Source organism: Hemiscyllium ocellatum, chromosome 4 (assembly GCF_020745735.1).
Source record: "Hemiscyllium ocellatum isolate sHemOce1 chromosome 4, sHemOce1.pat.X.cur, whole genome shotgun sequence".
NCBI classification, from domain to species: domain Eukaryota; kingdom Metazoa; phylum Chordata; class Chondrichthyes; order Orectolobiformes; family Hemiscylliidae; genus Hemiscyllium; species Hemiscyllium ocellatum.
The window spans coordinates 143,816,611-143,840,209 of record NC_083404.1 but is presented as its reverse complement, the minus strand read 5'-3'; the positions used below and the strand labels follow the sequence as shown (position 1 = coordinate 143,840,209).

At 48.0% G+C, this 23,599-nt stretch overlaps 1 protein-coding gene across 1 annotated transcript in view; it reads right to left on the bottom strand.

Moving 5' to 3' along the window:
- The window catches only part of sspo (SCO-spondin), a 538,757-nt gene that overhangs the window by 204,254 nt on the left and 310,904 nt on the right, over positions 1 to 23,599 (bottom strand). Inside the window, exons 68-71 of the mRNA XM_060824077.1 lie at positions 22,211 to 22,380; positions 17,539 to 17,585; positions 14,158 to 14,358; positions 7,538 to 7,708 (exon numbers count right to left, since the gene is read on the bottom strand). Coding sequence (XP_060680060.1) covers positions 7,538 to 7,708; positions 14,158 to 14,358; positions 17,539 to 17,585; positions 22,211 to 22,380 — 589 coding nt within the window. The remainder of the gene's footprint in view (positions 1 to 7,537; positions 7,709 to 14,157; positions 14,359 to 17,538; positions 17,586 to 22,210; positions 22,381 to 23,599) is intronic.

Sequence of the window (23,599 nt, the reverse complement as noted above, 5' to 3'; positions counted from 1 at the left end):
ACCCAGCAACAGTGAAGGAACAGCAATGTATTGCAAGTCAGGATGGTGAGTGCCTTAGAGGGGAACTTGAAGGTGCTGCTCTTGTCCTTCGGAAGAATAAAATCCTTACCATGCAGAAACAGGCAAATTGGCCCATCAAGTTTGCAATGATCCTCTGAAGAGAATTCTACTCTATGCCCATAATCCTTGCATTTACTGTGGTTAATCCTCCTAGCCTGCACACTGCACAGCAATTTAGCATGGCCTGTCCACCTGACCTGCACATCTTTGGACTGTGGGAGGAAACCAGAGCACCTGGAGGAAACCCACGCAGGCACCTGAGGTGGGAATTGAACCTGGGCCCCTGGAACTGCGAGGCAGCAGAGCTACTCATTGAGCCACTGTGCTGGCCAGGCAGATGGAAATAGTTGTGGGTTTAAAATGTGCAGTCTAAGGATCTTTGGTGGATTTTTGCAATGCATCTTGAGTTGGTCAATTAATCTCAGTGCTCTGGTTTATCCTGATTTCCAGCAACTGCAGTTCTTTTGGTTTTTATTCCTGCATTAACATGTTCTGCCTGAAACAGAAAAAACTCCTCAATGACACAGAAACACTGCCAATGTTTGGCTCGCTTGTGGGATCCATTTGTGTTCTCCATCCCTTCAACACAAGCTGTGTCTCCCCTATCTTTACTAACCAAAACAACGATGCAAACCCTTCAGACATTAAGAAGACAGAATGCAAAAAAACAGAAATAGCACTATTTGAAGTCAACATTAAAAATCTTTCCAGGTATCGTAGAGTCATACCGCACAGAAACAAGCCCTTCTGCCCAACTCATCCATGCTGTCCAGGTTTCCTAAGCTGAACTAGTCCCAATCCAGTAAAGCTCATCTGATCAGCCTCCAGAACAATCACAGTTTTCTATCTGTAAGCCAATTTTCTAATCTAATACTGACAGTGACCCTCCTATTCTGTGCCCTTAATGTGCCACATTGTCAAACACATTATTAAAATCCATATAGACAACATCCACCATGTTCTCTCATCAATCTTCTCTGTTCCTTCATCAGAAATTCCAGTCAATTAGTCAAGCACAAACTGCTCTATCACAAACATGTTCTGGTTCTCCTTAATTAATTCAAACCTCTCCAAGAGCCAGGTCCAAGTCCTATTTCTGAAACTATTAATGTTAAGCTGACTGGCCTTTACCTACTGTGACTGACCTCACACCACCTTTTAAATAAGGATGACGCATTTGACAATCTCCAATTGTTTGAAACCTCCTCTGATTTTAGGGAAGGTTGAAAATTATGACAAGATCTTCTACTCTCTACGCCAACATTGAGTGGCAACATCCATTAGCAATGTCCTTCAGCAACATCCATTAGCAATGTCCTTCAGCAACATCCATTGGCAAGTTCAGTGTTTGGGCAATGGTAATCCCCAGGAAGTTGGCAGTGGGGTCATTGAATGTTAAGTAAGGATGGTTAGACTCTCTTTCCTTGGAGATGGTCAGTGCCTGCAACTTATATGGCACAAATGTTATTTGTGATTTTTCATCTCTAACATTTTGGATTTGCTGCATTTGGACCACAGACTCCCAACATTTAAGTACTATCTAACATTTAAGTACTTAAATGCCAAGACACAATAGGCAGGTAAATGGGATTAGTGTTGTTTGGTGTTTGTTGGTTGGCATAGACATGGTGGGCTGATGGTGGCCAGTTTTTATATGACTGCTTCAGTGTTTGAGGAGTCACAAATGGTGCTTTGGGGAGTGAGCTGGCCACAAGTGATGCACAGGAACTGGGGCATACCCGTCAGGATATTACCCTCCCCAGGAACCCCAGCCAGATCTGCTAGCTCTTCATACAGCCCAATCCCTCTCCATCCTAAAATCCCAGGACTCTCTTGGCTTCTGAGATGCTTTGCAATTTCTCCGGGGTATATGGGCCAATCAGATTGCTTGGAGGGTGAGACTTCCTCCCACTCTCAGCAACATGTCAATACACTGCCCTGGCCTTACTCCACCCCCACATCCTCTGTCCATTCACCACCCTGTTCTGGTGTGATTTGGTCTCTATGTAGCCATTGTTGAATTGAAGTTGATGTGGAGTGAGCTGACAGGTTTGAATTTTATTTCTGGCAGGAAATTGTGACCCAAATCCCTCAATGAATGCCCTTTCACCTCTCATTGTCCTAACACTGCAGCCCATTGTCACACCAGATCTCTTAGAGTCACAGAAATAGACACCACAGAAAAAGGCCCTTTTCCCCATTGACACTGCTAGTCAAAAATAACCACCTCACTATTCTTCTCCCATTTCCCAGTATTTGACAGGCGCCATTGTAAGCCTAAGCATCACAAGTGTACATCGAAGAACTTCTTAAAAGTGATAAGGATTTCTGCCTCTACCACGCTCACAGGTAGTGAGATTCCCATCACTCTCTGGATGACATAGATTTTCCTCACATTCTCTTGCTCTTCAATCCATACCTCACAACTATTGACTTCCTCCCCCATCAAGAGGAAAAGTTCCCTCTTGTCTACCTTTCCTGTGCCCGTCATCATTTTCTACATTTCAATCATGTCCCCTCTCAATCGCTTCTGCTCCAAGGAAAATAGCCCCAGTCTGTCCAATCTCTCTTCATCACTGAAACTCTCCAGCCCAGGCAACATCCTGGTAACTCTCCTCTGCATCCTCTCCAATGCTATCACATCCCTCCTATAATGTGGATTCCAAAATTGCACACAATACTCTAGCTGTGGTCTAACCAATGATTTAACAGTTCCAGCATCAGCGTCTGCTCTTAAACTCTATGTCTCAACCAGTAAAGGCAAGAATCCCAAATGCGTAATAAAAACTGAAAAACTGCAGATGCTGGAAATCAGAAACAGAAATGTCTGGAAAAACTTGCAGTCTGGTAGCATCTGTGGAGAGAAATCAGTGAGTTCGGAGGAAGGGTCACTGGACCTGAAATGTTAACTCTGATCTCAGATACTGCCAACCTGCTGAGCTTTTCCAACAATTTGTGTTTTGGTATACCCTGTGCCTTCTTAAACACTTTATCACCCTGTCCTGATACCTGAAGGGACTGGTGTACATACACACCATCTGCACATGGCCCTCTGATTCTAGGTGCATCCCAGAGTCCTACGGTTCATCAAGTATTCTCTTGTCTTGTAAGTTCTGCCCAAACGCATCATCTCACTCTTAGCAGATTGTATTTCATTTGCCACTTTTCAGCCGATCGATATCCTCCTGCAGCCTCACTATTTACCACCTCATCAATTTTTGTATCATCTCTGAACTTACTGGTCAACCCTCCTACATTCAAGTTTAAATCATTTACATAAACCACAAACAGCAAACACAGAAATAGGGGAGCAGGAGGTGGCCATTCAGCCCTTTGACCCAGCTCCACCATTCATCATGACCCTGGCTGATCCTCCAACTCAACAGCCTAATCCTGCTTTCTCCCCATAACCTTTGCCCCCATTCGCCCCCAAGTGCTATATCTAGCTGCCTCTTGAATACACTCAATGTTTTGGCATCAGATTCTTCCTGTGGGAATGAATTCCTCACGCTCACCACTCTTTGGATAAAATGTCTCCTTGTCTCCTGCATAAACGGTCCACCCCAAATCCTCAGACTGTGACTCCTGGTTCTAGACACACCCACCGTTGGGAACATCCTCCCTGCAATGCCCTGTCTAGTCCTGTTAGAATTTTATAAATCTCTCTAAGATTCCCCTCATTCATCTGAACTCTAGTGAAAACAATCCTAACCAAGCCAATCTCTCCTCATCCGTCAGTGCGGCCATCCCTGGAATCAGCCTGGTGACCCTTCGCTACACTCTCTCAAGAGCAAGAGCACCCTTCCTGAGAAAAGGAGACCAAGGCTCAGTACAATATTTGAGGTGTGACCTCACCAAGGCCCTGTATAACTACAACAACACATCCCTGTCCTGTCCTCGAATCCTCTCGCAGTGAAGGCCAACATCCCATTTCCCTACTTTACCGCCTGCTGCACCTGTACGATTCCCTTCAGCAGCTGGAACACAGGAACACCCAGCTCCCACTGCACACTCCCACTCCCCATTTACAGCCATTCAGGTAGGAATCTGCCTTCTGGTTTTCATTTCCAAAGTGAATAACCTCACATTTATCTCAATGCATTTGCCATTGATTTGCCCAATCTGTCGAGTGGCTCACTGGTTAGCACTGCTGCCTCACAGCACCAGGGACCTGTGTTTGATTCCCGCCTTGGGTGACTGTCTGTGTGGAGTATGCACATTCTCCCCGTGTCTGCGGGTGCTCCGATTTCCTCCCACAATCCAAAGATGTGCAGGTCAGGTGAATTGACCATGCTAAATTACCCGTAGTGGTAGTGCATTAGTAAGGGGTAAATATAAGGAAGGGGAATGGGTTTGGGTGGGTTGCTCTTCGGAAGGTCTGTGCAGACTTGTTGGGCCGAAGGGCCTGTTTCCATACTGTCAAGTATCCATCTAATCATCTAATGCTGAATGATCTCTGCATCTTTGCCACAGTTTTCACCTTCCCACCCAACGTGGTATTATCTGCAAACTGAGATGTTACACTTTTTGTTCCCTCATCCAAATCATTAATATACTTTGGGAAGAGCTGGGGTCCTATCACCGATCCCTGTGGCCTCCCCACGAGTTACTGCCTGCCAATTTGAAAAGGACACATTAATTCCTACTCCTTGTTTCCTCTCTGCCAACAAGTTTTCCATCCATCGCAATACACTTTTCCCAATGCCATGCTCTTTAATCTTGCACAATGATCTCTTATGCGGGATTTTGTCAAATGCTTTCTGAAAGTCCAAATATACCATATCGACTCGCTCCCCTTTTTCAACTCTATGAGCTACATCTTCATAGAATTCCAACAGATTTGTCAGGCATGCTTTCCCATTTATAAATCCGTGCTGACACCATCTGATTCTGCCACTGATTTCTAATTGCTCCACTATAAAGTCCTTGATAATGGATTCGAGAATTTTCTCCACAATCGATATTAGGCTTAATTTCCTGCGTTCTCTCTATCTCCCTTCTTGAGTATTGGAATAAAGGTCCCCAACACTGACCCTTGTAGGACCCCACTGGACATAGGCTTCCAGTCACAAAAGCTCACATCAACCGTCACCCTCTGCATCCTGCCAATCAGCCAATTCTGGTTCCAATTAAACAAACACACTATCGTGAATGCATTGTGCTCATCTACACACTGAGTCACCTCTTTGAAATATTCAATCAAATTGGTCAGATATGACCTCCCCTTAACAAAACCATGTTGATTATTGCTGATTAACCTCTGCCCTTCCAAGTTCAAATTAACTGTTCCCTTAGAATTACTTTTGATAGTTTCCCCACCACTGAGTTCAGACTGACTGGCCTACAGTCTCCTGGTTTATCGCTTCCTCCCTTGTTAAACAGTGATTGCACATGGCTGTCCTCCAGTCCTGTGGTGTCTCTGGAGAGGCAGAGATTAATCAAGAACAAGGACTGCAGATGCTGGAAACCAGATTCTGGATCAGTGCTAGAAGAGCACAGCAGTTCAGGCAGCATCCGAGGAGCAGGAAAATCGACGTTTCGAGCAAAAGCCCTTCATCAGGAATAAAGGCAGTGAGCCTGAAGGGTGGAGAGATAAGCTAGAGGGGGGTGGGGGTGGGGAGAAAGTAACAAAGAGTACAAGGGGGAGGGGATGAAGGTGATAGGTCAGGGAGGAGAGGGTGGAGTGGATAGGTGGAAAAGGAGATAGGCAGGTAGGACAAGTCATGGGGACAGTGCTGAGCTGGAAGTTTGGAACTAGGGTGAGGTGGGGGAAGGGAAATGAGGAAATTGTTGAAGTCCACATTGATGCCCTGGGGTTGAAGTGTTCCGAGCCGGAAGATACCAATTCCTGCGGTGGCAGGGGAAGTTGTATCCGTTGCTCCCGATGCAGTCTCCTCTACATTGGGGAGTCTGGGCACCTCCTAGCAGAGCGCTTTAGGGAACATCTCCAGGACACCAGCACCAATCAACCACACCGCCCTGTGGCCCAACATTTCAACTCCCCCTCCCACTCTGCCAAGGACATGGAGGTCCTGGGCCTCCTTCACCACCGCTCCCTCACCACCAGACGCCTGGAGGAAGAACGCCTCATCTTCTGCCTCGGAACCCCAGCTCAGCACTGTCCCCATGATTTGTCCTACCTGCCTATCTTCTTTTCCACCTATCCACTCCACCCTCCCCCCCCCAACCTATCATCTTTATCCCCTCCCCCACTCACCTATTCTACTCTAAGCTACTTTTCCGATTTTACTCCTCCAGGCATCTGGTGGTGAGGGAGCGGCGGTACTCTATGTACTCTATGCTACTTTTTCGATTTTCCTGCTCCTCGGATGCTGCCTGAACTGCCGTGCTTTTCCATTAACCAAGAATAATCAGCGTTGTTTTGTTAAGGGAGGAGGGGAGTCAAATCTGACCAACTTGACTGAATTTTTCAAAGAGATGATGAGATTATGTAGATGAGATTTATGTATTTTTAAGCCTGCCAGACAACTCAGGACCTCCTCTCTGTTTATGCTAAGTTCTTTAGTTATTCCTTTTCACTGATTTCTATGTCTCACTTTATCCCTCTCACTAGTGATCACCAAGACATTTAGAACTGTACCCACATCCTCTGGCTCTAAGTATAAATTATTGCTATGGTCCTTAATGGACCCTCAACTTTCCCACATTATCCTTTTACCATTGATGTATATGTAAAATAACTGTGGGTCTTCCTTGATTTTAGTTGATTCTTTCATATTCCCTTTTAGCTCTCCTAAATTTCCTTTTTAAATTCATTTTACACATTCTATGCTCCTCCACTGCTTCTGTTGTTTTGAGCTCTTGGTATCTGCCATAAAACTCCCTTTGTCTCTTAATCAAATGCTGCATATCCCTCAAATTCCAGGGGTCATAGGATTTATTAATTTTCCCCTTCAACTTTACTGGAACATGTTGTCCCCCAGTACTCTTCCCATATCCTTGTTGACTGTATCCCACAAATAACCTGAAAATATCTACTCCTGGTCCACTCGCATTCAAGAACATCATACCGAATCTTATTAAAATTAGCCATTCCTTGTTTGACTTCAGGCCCATCCTCAGTCTTTTACAAAACAATCTTGAATTGCACCCAGTTATGATCACTGTCTTAAAATGCTTCCCACTGACATTTCAAAAGCATTTTCCCAGCTTTGTTACCGAAGAGAAATTGCAAGACTGCCCCCTGTCTCTTTTAGGGCCTTCAATGGATTGGCTTAAAAAACTCTCCTGGATGCATTTTAAAAATTCCGCTCCTTCTAAACCTTTCATGTTCTGACTATCCCAGTTCATGTTGGGGAAGTTGAAATCCCCAACTATCACCACCCTATTACTTTTACACTTCTCTGACATGTGTCTAGATTTCTGTTCTTCTGTTTCTGTCAGACTTTTTGTTGGACTATCGCATCCTTGCAGCAATGGGACTGCTCCCGTTTGCTTTATATTCTCTTTCACAAACCTGTGCAGACAGTTGAATTGTCCAGACACACTCGGCTCTGCTCAGCTTCTCCTTCACATTGTAAACCACCAAATCTCGGAGGAGGGCTGCCACACTTCCTTGTTCGTATGGACACACCAACACACCCATCACACGTTGACCACGCAGTCCATGGACTCCAGTTTCCATCCACTGGAGAAATTAACAGGGCAGTTAGCGGGGAGGGTGTGCATAAAGTGAGACAATAGGTTTCATTTCGCAGACTCCAGTTCCTCCTGGTCACATCTTTAGACATTCTCAACCAATCACTCCCATTAATCAGGAGAAAGTGAAGACTGAATATGCTGGAGATCAGAGTCGAGAGAGTGGTGCTGGAAAAGCACAGTAGGTCAGGCAGCATCCGAGGAGCAGGAGAGTCGAAGTTTTAGCATAAGCCTTTCATCAGGAATGAGGCTTGTGGGCCGCGGGGGCTGAGAGATAAATGGGAGAGGGGTGGGGCTGGGGGAAAGTAGCTAGGAATGTGATAATAGATGAAGGTGAGGGAGAAGGTGATAGGGAGGAGAGGAGGGAGCAGCAGATAAAAGGTGAAAGACTATGGATAGGTCAAAAGGATGGTGCCAAGTTGGAGGCTTGGGACTGAGGTAAGGTTGGGAGGTGGGGAAATGAAGAAACTTGTGAAATCCACATTAATCCTTTGTGGTTGCAAGGTCCCAAGGTGGAAGATAAGGTGTTCCTCCTCCAGGCATTGAGTGGTTAGGATTTGGCAGTGGAGGAGGCCCAGGACCTGCATGTCCTTGGGGGAATGGGAGGGGTAGTTGAGGTACTCAGCCACGAGACGGTGGGGTTGGTTGGTGTGGGTGCCCCGGAGATGTTCTCTGAAACAATCTGCAAGTTGGCATCCTGTCTCCCTGATGTAGTGGAGACCATATCAGGTGCAATGGACTCAGTAGATGATGTGCGTGGAAGTACAGGTAAATTTCTGTCGGACCTTGAAGGATCTTCTGGGGCCTTGGACGGAGGTCAGTGGGGAGGTGTAGGTGCAGGTTTTGCACCCCTTGCAGTGGCAGGGTAAGGTGCCAGGAGTGGCGGCTGGTCTGGTGTGAGGGGCTAGATCTAACAAGGGATTTGCGGAGGGAGTGGTTTCTGCAGAACATAGGTATGGGTGGAGAGGGAAATATATCCCTGGTGGTGGGGCCCATTTGTAGGTGGCAGAAATGGCAGAGGGTGATACGATGTATACAGAGGATGGTGGGGTGGAAGGTGCGGACCAGGGGCATTTTGTCCTTGTTGAGTTGGAAGGCGGCAATATGGGAAGTGGAGGAGATGTGCTGGATGGCATCATCGACCACATGGAGGGGAACTTGCAGTCTTTGAAGAAGGAGGCCACCTGGGATGTTCTATACTGGAATTGGTGATTCTGGGAACAGATCCAGCGGAGGCGGATAAATTGGGAATAAGGGATGGTGTTTTTACAGGAGGTAGGGTGGGAGGAGATGTAGTCCAGGTAGCTGTGGGAGTCCATGGGTTTGTAGTGGATGTCCATGTTGAGTCAGTCACTGGAAGTGGAGATGGAGAGCTCTAGAAAGGGGAGGGAGGTGTCTGACATGGTACAGGTGAATTTGAGTTTGGGGTGAAAGGTGTTAGTGAAGTTGATGAACTGTTCAACCTTCTTGTGGGAACATGAGGTAGTGCTGAAACAGTCATCAATGTAGTGGAGGAAAAGGTGGGGACTGGTGCCAGTGTAGCTGTGGAAGATGGACTATTTCACGTACCTGACGAAGAGACAAGCATAGCTGGGTCCATGCGGGTGCCCATGGCTACCCCTATGGTCTGGAGGAAGTGGGAGGATTGGAAGGGGAAGTTGTTAAGGGTGGGGACCAGTTCAGCCAGGCCAACGAGGGTGTTGGTGGAAGAAACAAAGCGCTTGTAGGCCTTGGTCATGGTGTATAGATTGTACAAGGACTGGATGTCCATGGTGAAGATAAGGCATAGGGGGCTGGGGAAACAAAAGTCTTGGAGGAGGTGAAAGGTGTGGGTTCCATCCTGAACATAGGTGGGGAGTTCCTGGACTAAAGGGGACAGGACGGTGTCAAGGTATGCAGTGATAGGTTCGGGCAGGAAATAATGTATTACCATGGACAGACAATAAGCAATAGACAATAGGTGCAGGAGTAGGCCATTCAGCCCTTCGAGCCTGTACCGCCATTCAATATGATCATATTGGATAGAAGATTGGCTGCTGGCAGAAAACAGACAGTAGATATTAGATTACTTACAGTGTGGAAACAGGCCCTTCGGCCCAACAAGTCCACACCGACCCACCGAAGCGCAACCCACTCATACCCCTACATTTACCCCGTACCTAACACTATGGGCAATTTAGCATAGCCAATTCACCTGACCATCACATCTTTGGACTGTGGGAGGAAACCGGAGCACCCGGAGGAAACCCACGCAGACACGGGGAGAACGTGCAAACTCCACACAGTCAGTCGCCTGAGTTGGGAATTGAACCCGGGTCTCAAGCGCTGTGAGGCAGCAGTGCTAACCACTGTGCCACCGTGCTGCCCACAATTGGATCTTTGACTGGCAGGATGTGATGGTTTTGAGGATCTATGTTGGGGCATCATCATTTCTCAATTTATATCAATAACTTAGATGCAGGAGAAAAAGCATAATGTCTACAATATATATCTATAAAAGTATAATATCATAGATGGTGGCAGGATAGGGTGCTCCACCTGGAGCTCTCTGCTATTCATTCCTTTCTCTTCCTTTTCGTTTTTTACCTTCCTTTTTCGCAGTCTTTGGAATACTGCATGGAGAGGGAGTCCCTGAGCAGCGTGAGACCCAGAGTAGCACCATGGGAAACCTGAGTCCTGCAGCAGCAGCTGAGTGCTGGTGTGCAGCAGACGAGAGGCTTGGAGCAGAGCGAGACAGTTGTTAGACCGGGGCCTGGCGGAGGTGGTTAGACCCACATGCTCGCTGAGCTGCTGCGATGTTAATCTTTTAACTATATTATAACTAACTGTGAGTAACGCTCCTACTTTTTCTTTTATTCCCCTTCTGTATCCAAGGTTTATACTGAGGTACTTGTACCTTCGAGGCAGCCATTGTAAAACCTACTCACTGTACTCCTGTCCTTCTGTGCTGGAGTACACGTGACAATAAAGGATATTCTACATTTGCAATTAACACCAAACAAGGTAAGAAACTGTGGTGAAGGAGATCAAGCAGGTAGCAGACAGATAAAGATAGGTTGAGTGGATGGACTAAAATGGAGTAAAGTGTGGGAAAAGGTGAAGTTGCTCACTTTGGTGCAAAAGTAAAAAAAAACCCTGAGAACTCAAAGTAAAGAAGATTATTCTGTTTCCACTGGTTGGTGTCTCAAAAACTCAGGTTCATGATTTCATAATGGTCAGCAAGAGAGCTGCAGCTGTACAAACCTCATTTTGAGTATTGTGTACAGCTCTGGTCACTGCATTACAGGAAGGATGTGGAAGCTTTGGAAAGGGTGCAGAGGAGATTTACTGGGATATTGCCTGGTGTGGAGGCAAGGTCTTACGAGGAAAGGCTGAGGGACTTAAGGATGTTTTCGTGAGAGAGAAGGTGGTTGAGAGGTGACTTAATTGAGAGGTATCAGATAATCAGAGGGTTAGATAGGAAGGACAATGGGAGCCTTTTTCCTCGGATGATGATGGCTAGCAGAAAGGGGCATAGCTTTAAATTGAGGGGTGATAGATATTGGACAGATGTCAGAGATAGTTTCTGTCATCAGACAGTCCCAGGGGTGTGGAACGCACAGCCTGCAACAGTAGTAGACTCATCAACTTTAAGAACATTTAAATAGTAATGGGATAGGCATGTGAACGAAAATGGAATTGTGTAGGTTAGATGGGCTTCAGATTGATTCCACAGGTCGGCCCAACATCAAGGGCTGAAGGGCCTGTACTGTGCTGGAATGGTCTATGATCTATGTAACGTCCTCCAGCCCCTACACCCCCTCCCTATTGCTGCAACCTCCTCCAGCCCCTACACCCCCTCCCTATTGCTGCAACCTCCTCCAGCCACTACACCCCCTCCTTATCTCTGTCACCTCGTCCAGCCCCAACACACCTTCCCTCTCTCAGTAACCTCCTCCAGGCCCGATAACCCCTCCCTATTGCTGTCACCTTGTCCAGACCCTACATCCCTCCCTACCTCTGTAATCTCTCCAGCCCCAACACCCCCTCCCTACCTCTGTCACCTCATGTAGCCCAATACCCCCTCCCAACTCTGTCGCCTGCTCCAGCCCCTCTACACCCTCCCTATCTCTGTAAGCGCTTCCAGCCCCTACCCCCTCCCAACTCTGTCGCCTACTCCAGCCCCTCTACTCCCTCCCTATCTCTGTAACCCACTACAGCCCCTACACCTCCTCCCTATCTCTGTCACCTCCTCCAGCCCTTACAACCCCTCTCTATCTCTGTAACCCCCTCCAGCCCCTACACCTCCCAACTCTGTCACCTCCTCCAGCCCCTCTACTCCCTCCCTATCTCTGTAACCCACTCTAGCCCCTACACCCGTTCCCTATCTCTGTTATCTGCTCCAGATATACACCCTCTCCCTATCTCTGTCACCTCGTCCAGCCCCTACTCACCTCCCTATCTCTGTCACCTCCTCCAGATCCTACACACTCTCCCTACCTCTGTCCCTCCTCCTCCTCCAGTGCTATGCCCCTCCCTATTCTGTCAGCCCTTCCAGCCCCTACACCCGCTCCCTATCCCTTTCACCTCCTTCTCCAGCCCCGGGAGTGCCTCCCTATGTCTGTCACCCCCTCAAGCCCCTCACACCTCCCTAACTCTGTCACCCCTTCCAGCATTACACTTCTCCCTATCTCTGAATCAAGCCCATAGACACCACTCTATATCTGTCACCTCCTCCAGCCCCTATACCCTCTCCAGCCCCTACACCCTCTCCAGCCCCTGCACCCTCTCCAGCTCCTACACCCTCTCCAGCCCTGCACCCTCTCCAGCCCCTACACCCTCTCCAGCCCCTACACCCTCTCCAGCCCCTACACCCTCTCCCGATCTCTGTCACCTCCTCCAGCCCATACACTCCCTCCCTATTTGTGTCACTCCCTTCAGCCCCTCCACCCCTCCCTATCTCTGTAACCTCCTCCACCCCCTACACCCCCTTCCCTATTTCGTGCCCTTCTCCATCCCTTACATCTCTCCCTATCTCTGAAACCCACTCCAGGCCCCTACACCCCCTCTGCTCTCTGTAAACCTACTCTCCCTGCCTATCTCCGTCACTCACTGCAGCCTCTACATCCCTTCCCTATCTGGCACCTCCTCCAGACTTTCCACCTTCACCCTATCTCTGGAACCCGTTCAGCCACTACAACCCCTCTCTATCTCTGTAAACCACTCCAGCCCCCTACAATCCCTCCCTACGTCTGTCACTTCCTCCAGCCCCTACACACCTTTCCTATCTCTGCCATCTCCTCCAGATCCTCCACCCCCTCCTTATCTGTCACCTCTTCCAGCCTGACACCCTCTCCCTTTCTCTCTTACCCCTCCAGCCCCTACACCACCTCCTTATCTCTGTCACCTCCTCCAGCCCTTATACCTCCTCCCTATCTCTGTCCCCCTCCAGCACCTAAACCCCCTCCATTTCTCTCCAAACCCTTCCAGCCCCTATCTCTGTCACCCCCCAAACCCATATTCCCCTCCTTATCTCTGTAACCCTTTCCAGCACCTTCACCCCCCACTACCTTTGTCACCCCTTCCAGCCCCTACACTGTTCCCTATCTCTGAAACCTCCTCAAGCTCATAGACACCGCCCTATGTCTGTGATCTCCTCCAGCCCCTACACCCCTTCCCTATCTCTGTAAACCCCTTCAGCCCCATAGCCCCTCCCTATCTCTGTAACACCCTCCATCCCCTCCCTATCTCTGTGACGTCCTCCAGTCCTTATACCCCCTCCCTATCTCTGTGCCTTCCTCCATCCCCTACACACCTCTTATCTCTGAAACCCACTCCAGGCCCCTTCCCCCTCTCCTCTCTCTCTGTAAGCCCTTCCAAACCCTACTGTCCCTCCCTATCTCCATCACTCACTCTCTATCTCTGTAACTGCCTCCAGCCCCCTGCAAACCCTCCCTATCTCTGTCCCCTCCTCCAGCTCCTACACCCCCTCCCTATCTCTGTAATCTCTCCAGCAACTAAACGCCCTCCCTTTCTCTGTAAACCCTTCCAGCCCCTACTCTCCCTCCCTATCTCCAGCCGCTCCTCCAGCCCCATTGTCCTTCCTTACCTCTGAAATCTCCTCCAGCCGCTGCACCCCACTCCCAATGGGAGAATGTGCTATCGTTGTTCTCACTCCTGGAGTTAACCCTGATTTATGCTCCTCAAATTGTGCACCTACCTCCAGCTCCTCCAAGCTGTGGAACCTTTAGATCATTCTGGAAAACCAACAGCTTTTCGGAAATGATCATCTGAGTTAATAAGAGCTTCTGTAGGTGGCTGTCAATCTTTATTTTACCCTGTCCCCATGAAGGCCTTTCTAATATTAAGTGCAGTGATGGTGCTATAACAATGCAGTTTTTCTAGTGTTGTTGCGCCTTGCCATTGCACTGTTCTCGAATCAGGCTTTTTACTAAGTACCTGGGCAGAAAGAGGTCGAGGGACAACGTTCCTGAGCAATCTGGAGGAAGATGTCTCCATATCTCCGCTCTGCTCCTTTACATACGGTGCCGTTGTTGAGGGGTTGAGGACAGGCACACGAGCGATAACGGGAAACTGACTGGGTCCCACAGGTTTTAGAACATGGAGTCCAGGCTGACCAGGGGCACCAGCCACCATCCACTGTCAGAGAGACAGAGAGAGTGAGTGAGAGAGAGAGAGAGAGAGAGAGAGAGAGAGTGGTGGGGGGAGACACAGACAGGGAGTATCAGAGAGAGAAAGTACAGAGAGAGAGAAAGAAAGAGAGAAAGAGATTGAGAGAGACAGAGAGAAGGACAGACAGGCTGTCAGAGAGAGACACACAGACAGGTGGAGAGAGATAGGCAGGGACAGAGACAGAGAGTGTCAGAGAGAGAGATTGACAGAGAGAGAGGGAGAGAGAGAGACAGTGTGTGTCAAAGAGAGAGAGAGACAGGGATAAAAGGATAGACAGGGAGTGTCAGACAGTAAGGGAGAGCAACAGAGAAAGAGAGAAACAGAAAGAGAGAGAGAGAGAGAGACAGAGAGAGACAGAGAGAGAGAGAGACAGAGACAGAGACAGAGACAGAGAGAGCAACAGAGAGGGTGACAGATAGAGGGAGCAACAGACAGAGAGATCAACAGAGAAAGAGAAAATGATGGAGAGTGAGCTACAGAGATAGAGTGACAGAGAGAGACAGCGACAGCGAGAGAGTCAGTGCGAGGGGAGACTATAAACACAGAGCTTTTACCGTTAGAGGTTGGGTGGTAATGAGTGATTGTGAGCACAGAACAGATGTGAGTAGAGAGACGGTGGGAAAACATCGTGTTTAAACAGAGAGGAGGTATGAATGTTTGGGAGTGGGTGTGAGGCAAGAGTAGGTGTGAGCAGAGGGTGGGTGTGAGGGGAGGGAGGGAGTGGGGGAAGGGAGGGTGTGTGCGGAGGGGGGTGTGAGCAGAGGGAGGGTTTGATGGGAGGGAGGGAGTGAGGAGAGGGAGTGTGTGAGGTGAGAGAGGGCGTGAGGGGAGGGAGGGATTGAGGGGAGGGAGGTTGTGAGTGGAGGGACAGAGTGAGGGGAGGGAGGGTGTAGGCGGAGGGACAGTGTGAGGGGAGGGAGGGAGTGAGGGGAGGGACAGTGTGAGGGGAGGGTGTGGGTGGAGAGACAGTGTGAGGGGAGGGGGAGGGGGTGTGGGTGGAGGACAGTGTGAGGGAGGGAGGGCATGAGGGAGGGACAGTGCGAGGGAGGGTGCGAGGGAGGGACAGTGTGAGGGGAGAGGGGAGGGGGGATGTGGGTGGAGGGACAGTGTGAGGGGAGGGAGGGTGTACATTTTGGCCCCGTGTGATTGAGGGAATTGTCAGAGACGGTCAGAGTGGGGCCAGAGAGGGGTCAGAACAAAGAACAAGGAAAATTTACAGCCCTTCGGCCCTCCAAGCCTGAGCTGATCCAAATGTACTGTCTAAACCTGTCGGTCAATTCCTAAGCATCTGTATCCCTCTGCTCCCCACCTCCTCATGCATCTGTCCGGATGCATCTTAAATGAATCTACGTGCCTGCCTCTACCACCTCTGCTGGCAACGCAATCCAAACGCCCACCACCCTCTGTGTGAAGTACTTGCTGCTCTTATTCTCAATAACCTATCCAACAAAGGCAAGCATGCCTTCCTGACCACTCTATTCAGGTGTGCAGCAACCTTCAGGGTACAATGGACCTGAACTCCCAGATTTCTCTGCTCATCAGCTCTTCCATTCACTGTATAATTTGCTCTAGAATTAGACTTCCCAAAATACATCACCTCACATTTGTCTGGATTGAACTCCATCTGCCACTTCTCCACCCAACTCTCCAGTCTATCCATATCCTCCTGTATTCGCTGACAGTCCCTTATCTTTCTGCTACTCCACCAATCTTTGCTCAACCAGTTCTTTATCCACCTGCTAGAACACCCTGCTCACCATGTGACTTCACTTTCTCCGTTAGTTTACCATGGGGAACCTTATCAAACGCCTTACTAAAGTCCATGTATATGACATCGATAGCCCTTCCTTCATCTATCAACTTGGTCATTTCGTCGTTGGTAAGGCACGATTTCTTCGACACAAAGTCATGTTGCCTATCACTGATAAGCCCATTCTTTTCCAAATATAAATAGATCCTATCCCTCAGTACCTTCTCCAGCAGCTTTCCCACCACTGACATCAGGCTCACTGGTCTGTAGTTACCTGGAATATCCTTACTACCCTTCTTGTACAGGGGACAACATGAGTAATCCTCCAGTCCTCCGGCACCTCACCTGTATTTAAGGATGCCACAAAGATAACTGTTAGGACCCCAGCTATTTCCTCTCTCGCCTCCCTCAGCAACCTGAGATAGATCCCATCCGGTCCTGGGGATTTGTCCACCTTAATAACCTCTAGCCTACCCAACACATCTTCCCTACTTATGTCAATATGATCCAGACGAATGAAACTTCTATCTCTAATCTCAGCATTCATCATGTCCCTCTCCTCAGTGAACACTGATGCAAAGTAATCATTCAGAATCTCACCCATTCGCTCTGGTTCGGCACACAGCCTTCCTTCGTTATCCTTTAGTGACCAATCCATTCTCTAGTTACCCGCTTACCTCTGAGATAAGAATAAAATGCTTTGGGATTCTCCTTAATTCTGCTCACTAAAGTTATTTCATGACCCCTTTTAGCCACTTGATTCCTCATTTAAGATTTGTCCTATTCTTCCAACATTCCCCCAGGGCCTGTTCTGTTCTTAGCTGCCTAGACTTTATGTACGCTTCCCTTTTCCTCTTGGCTAGTCGTACAATTTCTCCTGTCATCTACGGTTCACGAATCTTGCCCTTTCTATCCTTTGCCTTCAACAGGACGTGCCTATCCTGCACTATCTTTGAAAGCCTCCTTCATATCAAATGTGGACTTTCCTTCAAATAGCTGTGTCCAATCCACATTTCCCAGCTCTTGCCTAATTTTGATATAATTGGCCTTGGCCAGTTTAGTACTCTTCCCTCAGGACCACTCTTATCTTTGTCTATGAGTATTCTAAAACTTACAGAATTGTGGTCATTGTTTCCAAAGAAATCCCCCGCCACAACTTCTCCTACCTGTCCTGGCTCATTCCCCAGTACCAGGTCCAACATGGCCCCTTCCCTCACCGGACTATTGACATACTGCTTAAGAAAACACTCCTGGACACTTACAAATTCTATCCCATCCAGACCTCTGATGCTAAGTGTATCCCAGAACCTTACAGCTGATGAGCTGAATAAATTCTCCGGCCAGTAGACTGAGAGGTCGAGTTGTTGAAGATTGGTGAGGGACTGGACAATACTTACCAGAGCAAGGCAGGTTGGTACAGGCTAGTTCTCCATTCACACAGGAACTGAAACAAAACAAAATAAAAAGAGGTTCACAGTCCAAGCTTAATCTTTCTGATTTCAAGTCTGTCACTAAACAGAAGGACAAGCCAGGGAACAGTAGAGCGGTGAGCGGTGGTGGGCAAGTTGTTGGAGGGAATCCTGAGGGACAGGATGTACATGTATTTGGAAAGGAAAGGACTGATTAGGGAGAGTCGACATGGCTTTGTGCGTGGGAAATCATGTCTCACAAAAAAGGGTTACCTCAGATTACAACAGGATCTGGACCAGATGGGCCAATGGGCTGAGAAGTAGCAGATGGAGTTTTATTCAGATAAATGCGAGGTGCTGCATTTTGGGAAAGCAACTCTTAGCAGGATTTATACACTTAATGGTAAGGTCCTAGGGAGTGTTGCTGAACAAAGAGACCTTGGAGTGCAGGTTCATAGCTCCTTGAAAGTGGAGTCGAACATAGATAGGATAGTGAAGAAGGCATTTGGTATGCTTTCCTTTATTGGTCAGAGTATTGAGTACAGGCGCAGGGAGGTCACGTTGGGGCTGTACAGGACATTGGTTAGGCCACTGTTGGAATATTCCGTGCAATTCTGGTCTCCTTCCTATCAGAAAGATGTTGTGAAACTTGAAAGGGTTCAGAAATGATTTACAAGGATGTTGCCAGGGTTAGGGAGATGTTGAACAGGCTGGGGCTGTTTTCCCTGGAGTGTCAAAGGCTGAGGGGTGACCTTATAGAGGTTTACAAAATTATGAGGGGCATGGATTGGGTAAAAAGGCAAAGTCTTTTCCCTGGGGTCAGGGAGTCCAAAACTAGAGGGGCATAGGTTTATGGTGAGAGGGAAAAGATATAAAAGAGACCTAAGGGGCAACATTTTCACACAGAGGGTGGTACGTGTATGGAATGAGCTGCCAGAGGATGTGGTGGAGGCTGGTACAATTACAACATTTAAGAGGCATTTGGATGGGTATATGAATAGGAAGGGTTTGGAGGGATATGGGCCGGGTGCTGGCAGGTGGGACTAGATTGGGTTGGGTTATCTGGTCGGCATGGATGGGTTGGACTGAAGGGTCTGTTTCCATGCTGTACATCTCTATGACTTTCTATGACTCTACACTGATACAAGCTTCCACATTGCCATGATCTGTGGCAGGTGTTGTGGCTGAGTGCAGATGGGAACACTGGAATAGGAAGAGGTTGTTCTGCCCTCAATCCAGTTGATCCATCCATAGCTTCATGTGGTCTCCTAGCCCCTTCATGCCCCTCTTGGGAAGAGTTGGAGTCGGAGGTAGGGTACCAGCAGTGAATCAAACAGATGGGAGGACTGCACTGACTGGAAATAATTCCTCACTGAATTCAATCAAAGGAACTTTCTGTGAAAACTGATCAAGTTTTGAGAATGGAACTGAAGGTGAAATCTAATCTGACAGCAGCATTCAGCCACACATTGGGAAAGCTATAGCAAGCAGGGATAGTAAATAGAGGAAGGCCAATTATTCTGAATGCCATTACAAGGTCAGTGGGGAGCAAAAAAGATGTTTAGTCCACGTGCTGTAGGTAATCCAACTCTGCCCTCAGGGAATGAATTCCCAAATATTGGCCCAGTAACACAGAAGAAACAAAGATATATTTCCAAGTCAGGATGATGAGGGGCTTGGAGGGGAACTTGCAGGGAGTGGTGTTCCATTTATATGCTGCCCTTGTCCTCCTAGATGGAAGTGGTCATGAGTTCTGGAAGGAGCTGTCTAAGATTCTTTGGTGAATTTCTGTGGTACAAGTCAGAAACAGGAAAAGACCAGTCACTTTACGGGGAGTTTTCCACAGACTGCAGCTCCCTCTCCACCCACCCATCCCCGCCACCACCACCCCCCCACCCCACCCCCACCCCACCCTGCCGCCCCCCCCCGCCTCCCAATAGCAACAGAGACATGGAGGAGCAGATTGGAAGACAGATTTCGGAAAGGTGCAGAAGTAACAGGATTGTTGTAATGGATGACTTCAACTTCCCTAATATTGATTGGATCTTCCTGAATGCAATAGTTTGGATGGAGAAGATTTTGTCAGGTGCGTCCAGGAACGATTCTGATTCAATATGCATTTAGGCCAACTAAAAGGGAGGCCATATTAGATTTTATGCTCAGCAACGAACCTGGTCAAGTGTTGCTGGGAGAGCATTTCGGTGATAGTGATCACAAATCCCTGACCTTTACTGTACTCATGGGGAGGAATAGGAGCAGATGAGATTGGAAAGTATTTAATTGGGGGTAGAGGGAAATTACAATGCTATTTGGCAGGAACTGTGGTGCATAAATTGGGAACAGATATTCTCAGGAAAATGCACAACAGAAATGTGGAGTTTGTTTAGGGAGCACTTACTGCGAGTGCTGGATAGATTTGTCTCACTGAGGCAAGGAGGGGATGGTAGAGCGAAGGATGACAAGAGATATGGAACATCCAGTCAACAGGAAGCTGACTTAAGGTTGAGGAGGAGAAAGTGAGGTCTGCAGATGCTGGAGATCAGGGCTGATATTCTTCAGGAATGGCTTATGCCCGAAACGTTGAATCTCCTGTTCCTTGGATGCTGCCTGACCTGCTGGGCTTTTCCAGCAACACATTTTCAGTTAAGGTTGAGGAGACAAGGATCAGACAGGGCTTGAGAGGGCTACAAGATAGGCAGGGAGAAACTAAAGAATGGACTTAGGGAAGTGAGAAGGGGGCGTGAAAAAGCCTTGGCAGGTAGGATTAAGGAAAACCCTAAGGGATTCCACACTTCTGTTCGGAACAAGAGGATGGCCAGAGTGAGAGTAGGGCTAATCAGGGCTAGTGGAGGGAACTTGTGCCTGGACTCGAAGGAGATAGGGGAGGTCCTCAATGAATGCTTTGCTTCAGGATTCACTACTGAGAGGGACCTTGTCATTTGAGAGGATAGGGTGAAACAGGCTGATAGGGTCAAACAGATTGATGTTAAGGAGGATATGCTGCAAATTTTGCAAGGAAATTTGGCTGGTCTGGAGACAGAATTGGCTGGCCCATAGAAGACACAGAGGGACAGTTGATGGGAAGTATTCAGCCCAGAGATCCGTGTCCAGTGACGTTCTGCAGGAATCTGTTTCTGGGTGATTTTTCTGAATTACTTGGATGAGGAAGTGGAAAGGTGGATTAATAAGTTTGTCAGTGACACTAAAGTTGGTGGATAGTGTGAAAATTATTGTAGATTGCAATGGGACATTGATAGGATGCAAAGTTGGGCTGAGAAGTGGCAGATGGAGTTCAATCTGGAAAAGCGTGAGGTATTTCATTTTGGGAGGTCAAATTTGAATGCAGAGTACAGGGTTATAGGCAGGACTCTTGGCAGTGTGGAGAAACAGAGGGATCTTGGCGTCTATATAGCCAGTACACAGTGATGGTACTGTTGGCGTTGGAGGGAGTGGATGCTTGTGGATGGGGTGTCAATCAAGCAGATTTGTTTCTGGATGATTTCAAGCTTATTGAGTTGTTGGAGCTGCCCCCCTCCAGGCAAGTCGGGAATACTTCATCACACTCCTGAATATTCCATCACACTCCTGACTTATGACTTGCAGACAATGGACAGACTTTGGGGAGTCAGGAGGTGAGTTATTTGCCGCAGTATTCCTAGGTTTATGTTGTGAATCCAGTTAAGTTTCTGATCAATGATAACCCCCAGGATGCTGTGATTCAGTGATGGTAACACCATTGAATGTCAATGGGCAGTGGTTAGATTGTCTCTTGTTGGAGATGGTCAAATGTTACTTGTCACTGATCAGCCCAACCTGGATATTGTAGACTAATGAAGAGGGTTAGGGTAGTAGTGTATTGGATACTGTGCAGACAACTCATCTAATAAAGCATGAGTTAGTGAAACTGAAGTACATGGAATCAAATGGCCTGTAGTAGGGCAGAGTCAAAAACCAGCAAAAGGACACGCAACACATAGTTATGGTCTCTGTTTGCAACGAACAGGTGATGACATTCTCCAGGTGATGGTTTCCTGAAAATTTCTTTTTGACAATAATAAGAACCTCGACTTTTTTTAAAAAAATTATTTATTCTTGTACAGGATGTGGGCTACAGTGGGCTCACTGGCTGGGCCAGTGTTTATTGTCCATCTCCAATTGCCTGGAGGGAAATTAAGAGTCAACCACATTGCTGTGGGTCTGGGGTCACATGTAGGCCTGGCCCAGGTAAGGATGGTAGGGTCCTTCCCTAAAGAACATCAGTAAGATAGGCAGATACATAGCAAATACAGTACAATAGAAACAAGCGTAAAGTTGGAATGGAGTGTGAGAGTAGAATTCTACTGAGAGGACAAGACAGCTTGAGAAGGTTATTAGCTCCAAGCAGGCAATTTAGGGTTTAACTAGCAAAGTCATGGGTCAGTGTTAGTAGAAAAGCTTTCCTCAATAATTTTACTGAAATAGATTATCTGGCCATTATTCCATGGTCACTTCAGGGATATCGCTGTGTAACCTCGCTGCCATATTAAATTTCATTCAGTAAAAAGTGTTTTGGAATGTCTTGATGAATACACAATATCATTGGGTGATATTCTGTTAAATGCTGACTTGAGCAGCTCGACCAGGAGCTGAGTGTATTTGCTGATATTTAACAATAACTCACCAGGAGTTGCAGCTGTTAACCTGAGGTATAACTGTACCCGGTAACAATCTTGTTCCCGTTCTCAGATCCAAACATGTACAATCCTTTCGTTCAACACATGATGATCCATTCTCATTTAAAACCTTCCCATTTGTACAGTAACAGCCTGGCTCACAGCTCCATACACATCGCTGAAAAACAAGCAAATGGTCAGAAAGAGTAAATCACGCAGAGACACGGTGAGGCATGGCCACAGGTCAGGAATGGCTTTTACTGGGCATCCCTCGTAGGTGCAGGAGGTTACAGAGTGGGTCGTTCAGAGTTAACCACATTGCTGTAGGTCTGGAGTCACATGTAGGCCAGACCAGGTAAGGAAGGCAGTTTCTTTCCTGAAAAGACATTAGTGACCCAAATGGATTTTACAACAATCGACAGGAATTAAATGATCACCTTAGAATAGATTTTCACTCCAGGATTTTAATGAATTTTAATTTTACAGCGGCCTCAATGGGATTCAAATCACATCCTCAGACTATTAACCTGGGGTATAGTTTACTCTTCCAGTGACATTACACCACTACATCCCGACTTGGACCCTGGCCAGTTTCCAGTCAGTGTATGGTCGGTACCCTCACTCTGATTGGACAGTCAGGGTCCCCACTGGTCCTCACCGACCACCCCACCAACCTCCAGATACATCGTATCATCCGTCGACATTTCCGCCACCTCCAAACGGACCCCACCACCAGGGATATATTTCCCTCCCCTCCCCTATCAGCGTTCCGAAAAGACCACTCCCTCTGTGACTCCCTCGTCAGGTCCACACCCCCCACCAACCCAACCTCCACTCCCGGCATCTTCCCCCGCAACCGCAAGAAATGCAAAACTTGTGCCCACACCTCCTCCCTCACTTCCCTCCAAGGCCCCAAGGGATCCTTCCATATCCGTCACAAATTCACCTGCACCTCCACACACATCATCTATTGCATCCGCTGCACCCGATGTGGCCTCCTCTATATTGGGGAGACAGGCCGCCTATTTGCGAACGTTCCTCTGGGACACCCGCACCAACCAACCCAACCACCCCGTGGCTCAACACTTCAACTCCCCCTCCCACTCTACTAAGGACATGCAGGTCCTTGGCCTCCTCCATTGCCAGACCATAGCAACACAACAGCTGGAGGAAGAGCGCCTCATCTTCCGCCTAGGAACCCTCCTACCTCAAGGGATGAGCTCAGATTTCTCCAGTTTCCTCATTTTCCCTCCCCCCACCTTGTCTCAGTCCCAACCCTCGAACTCAGCACCACCTTCCTAACCTGCAATCTTCTTCCTGACCTCTCCACCCCCCACCCCTTTTCCGGGCTATCACCCTCATCTTAACCTCCTTCCACCTATCGCATTTCCAATGCC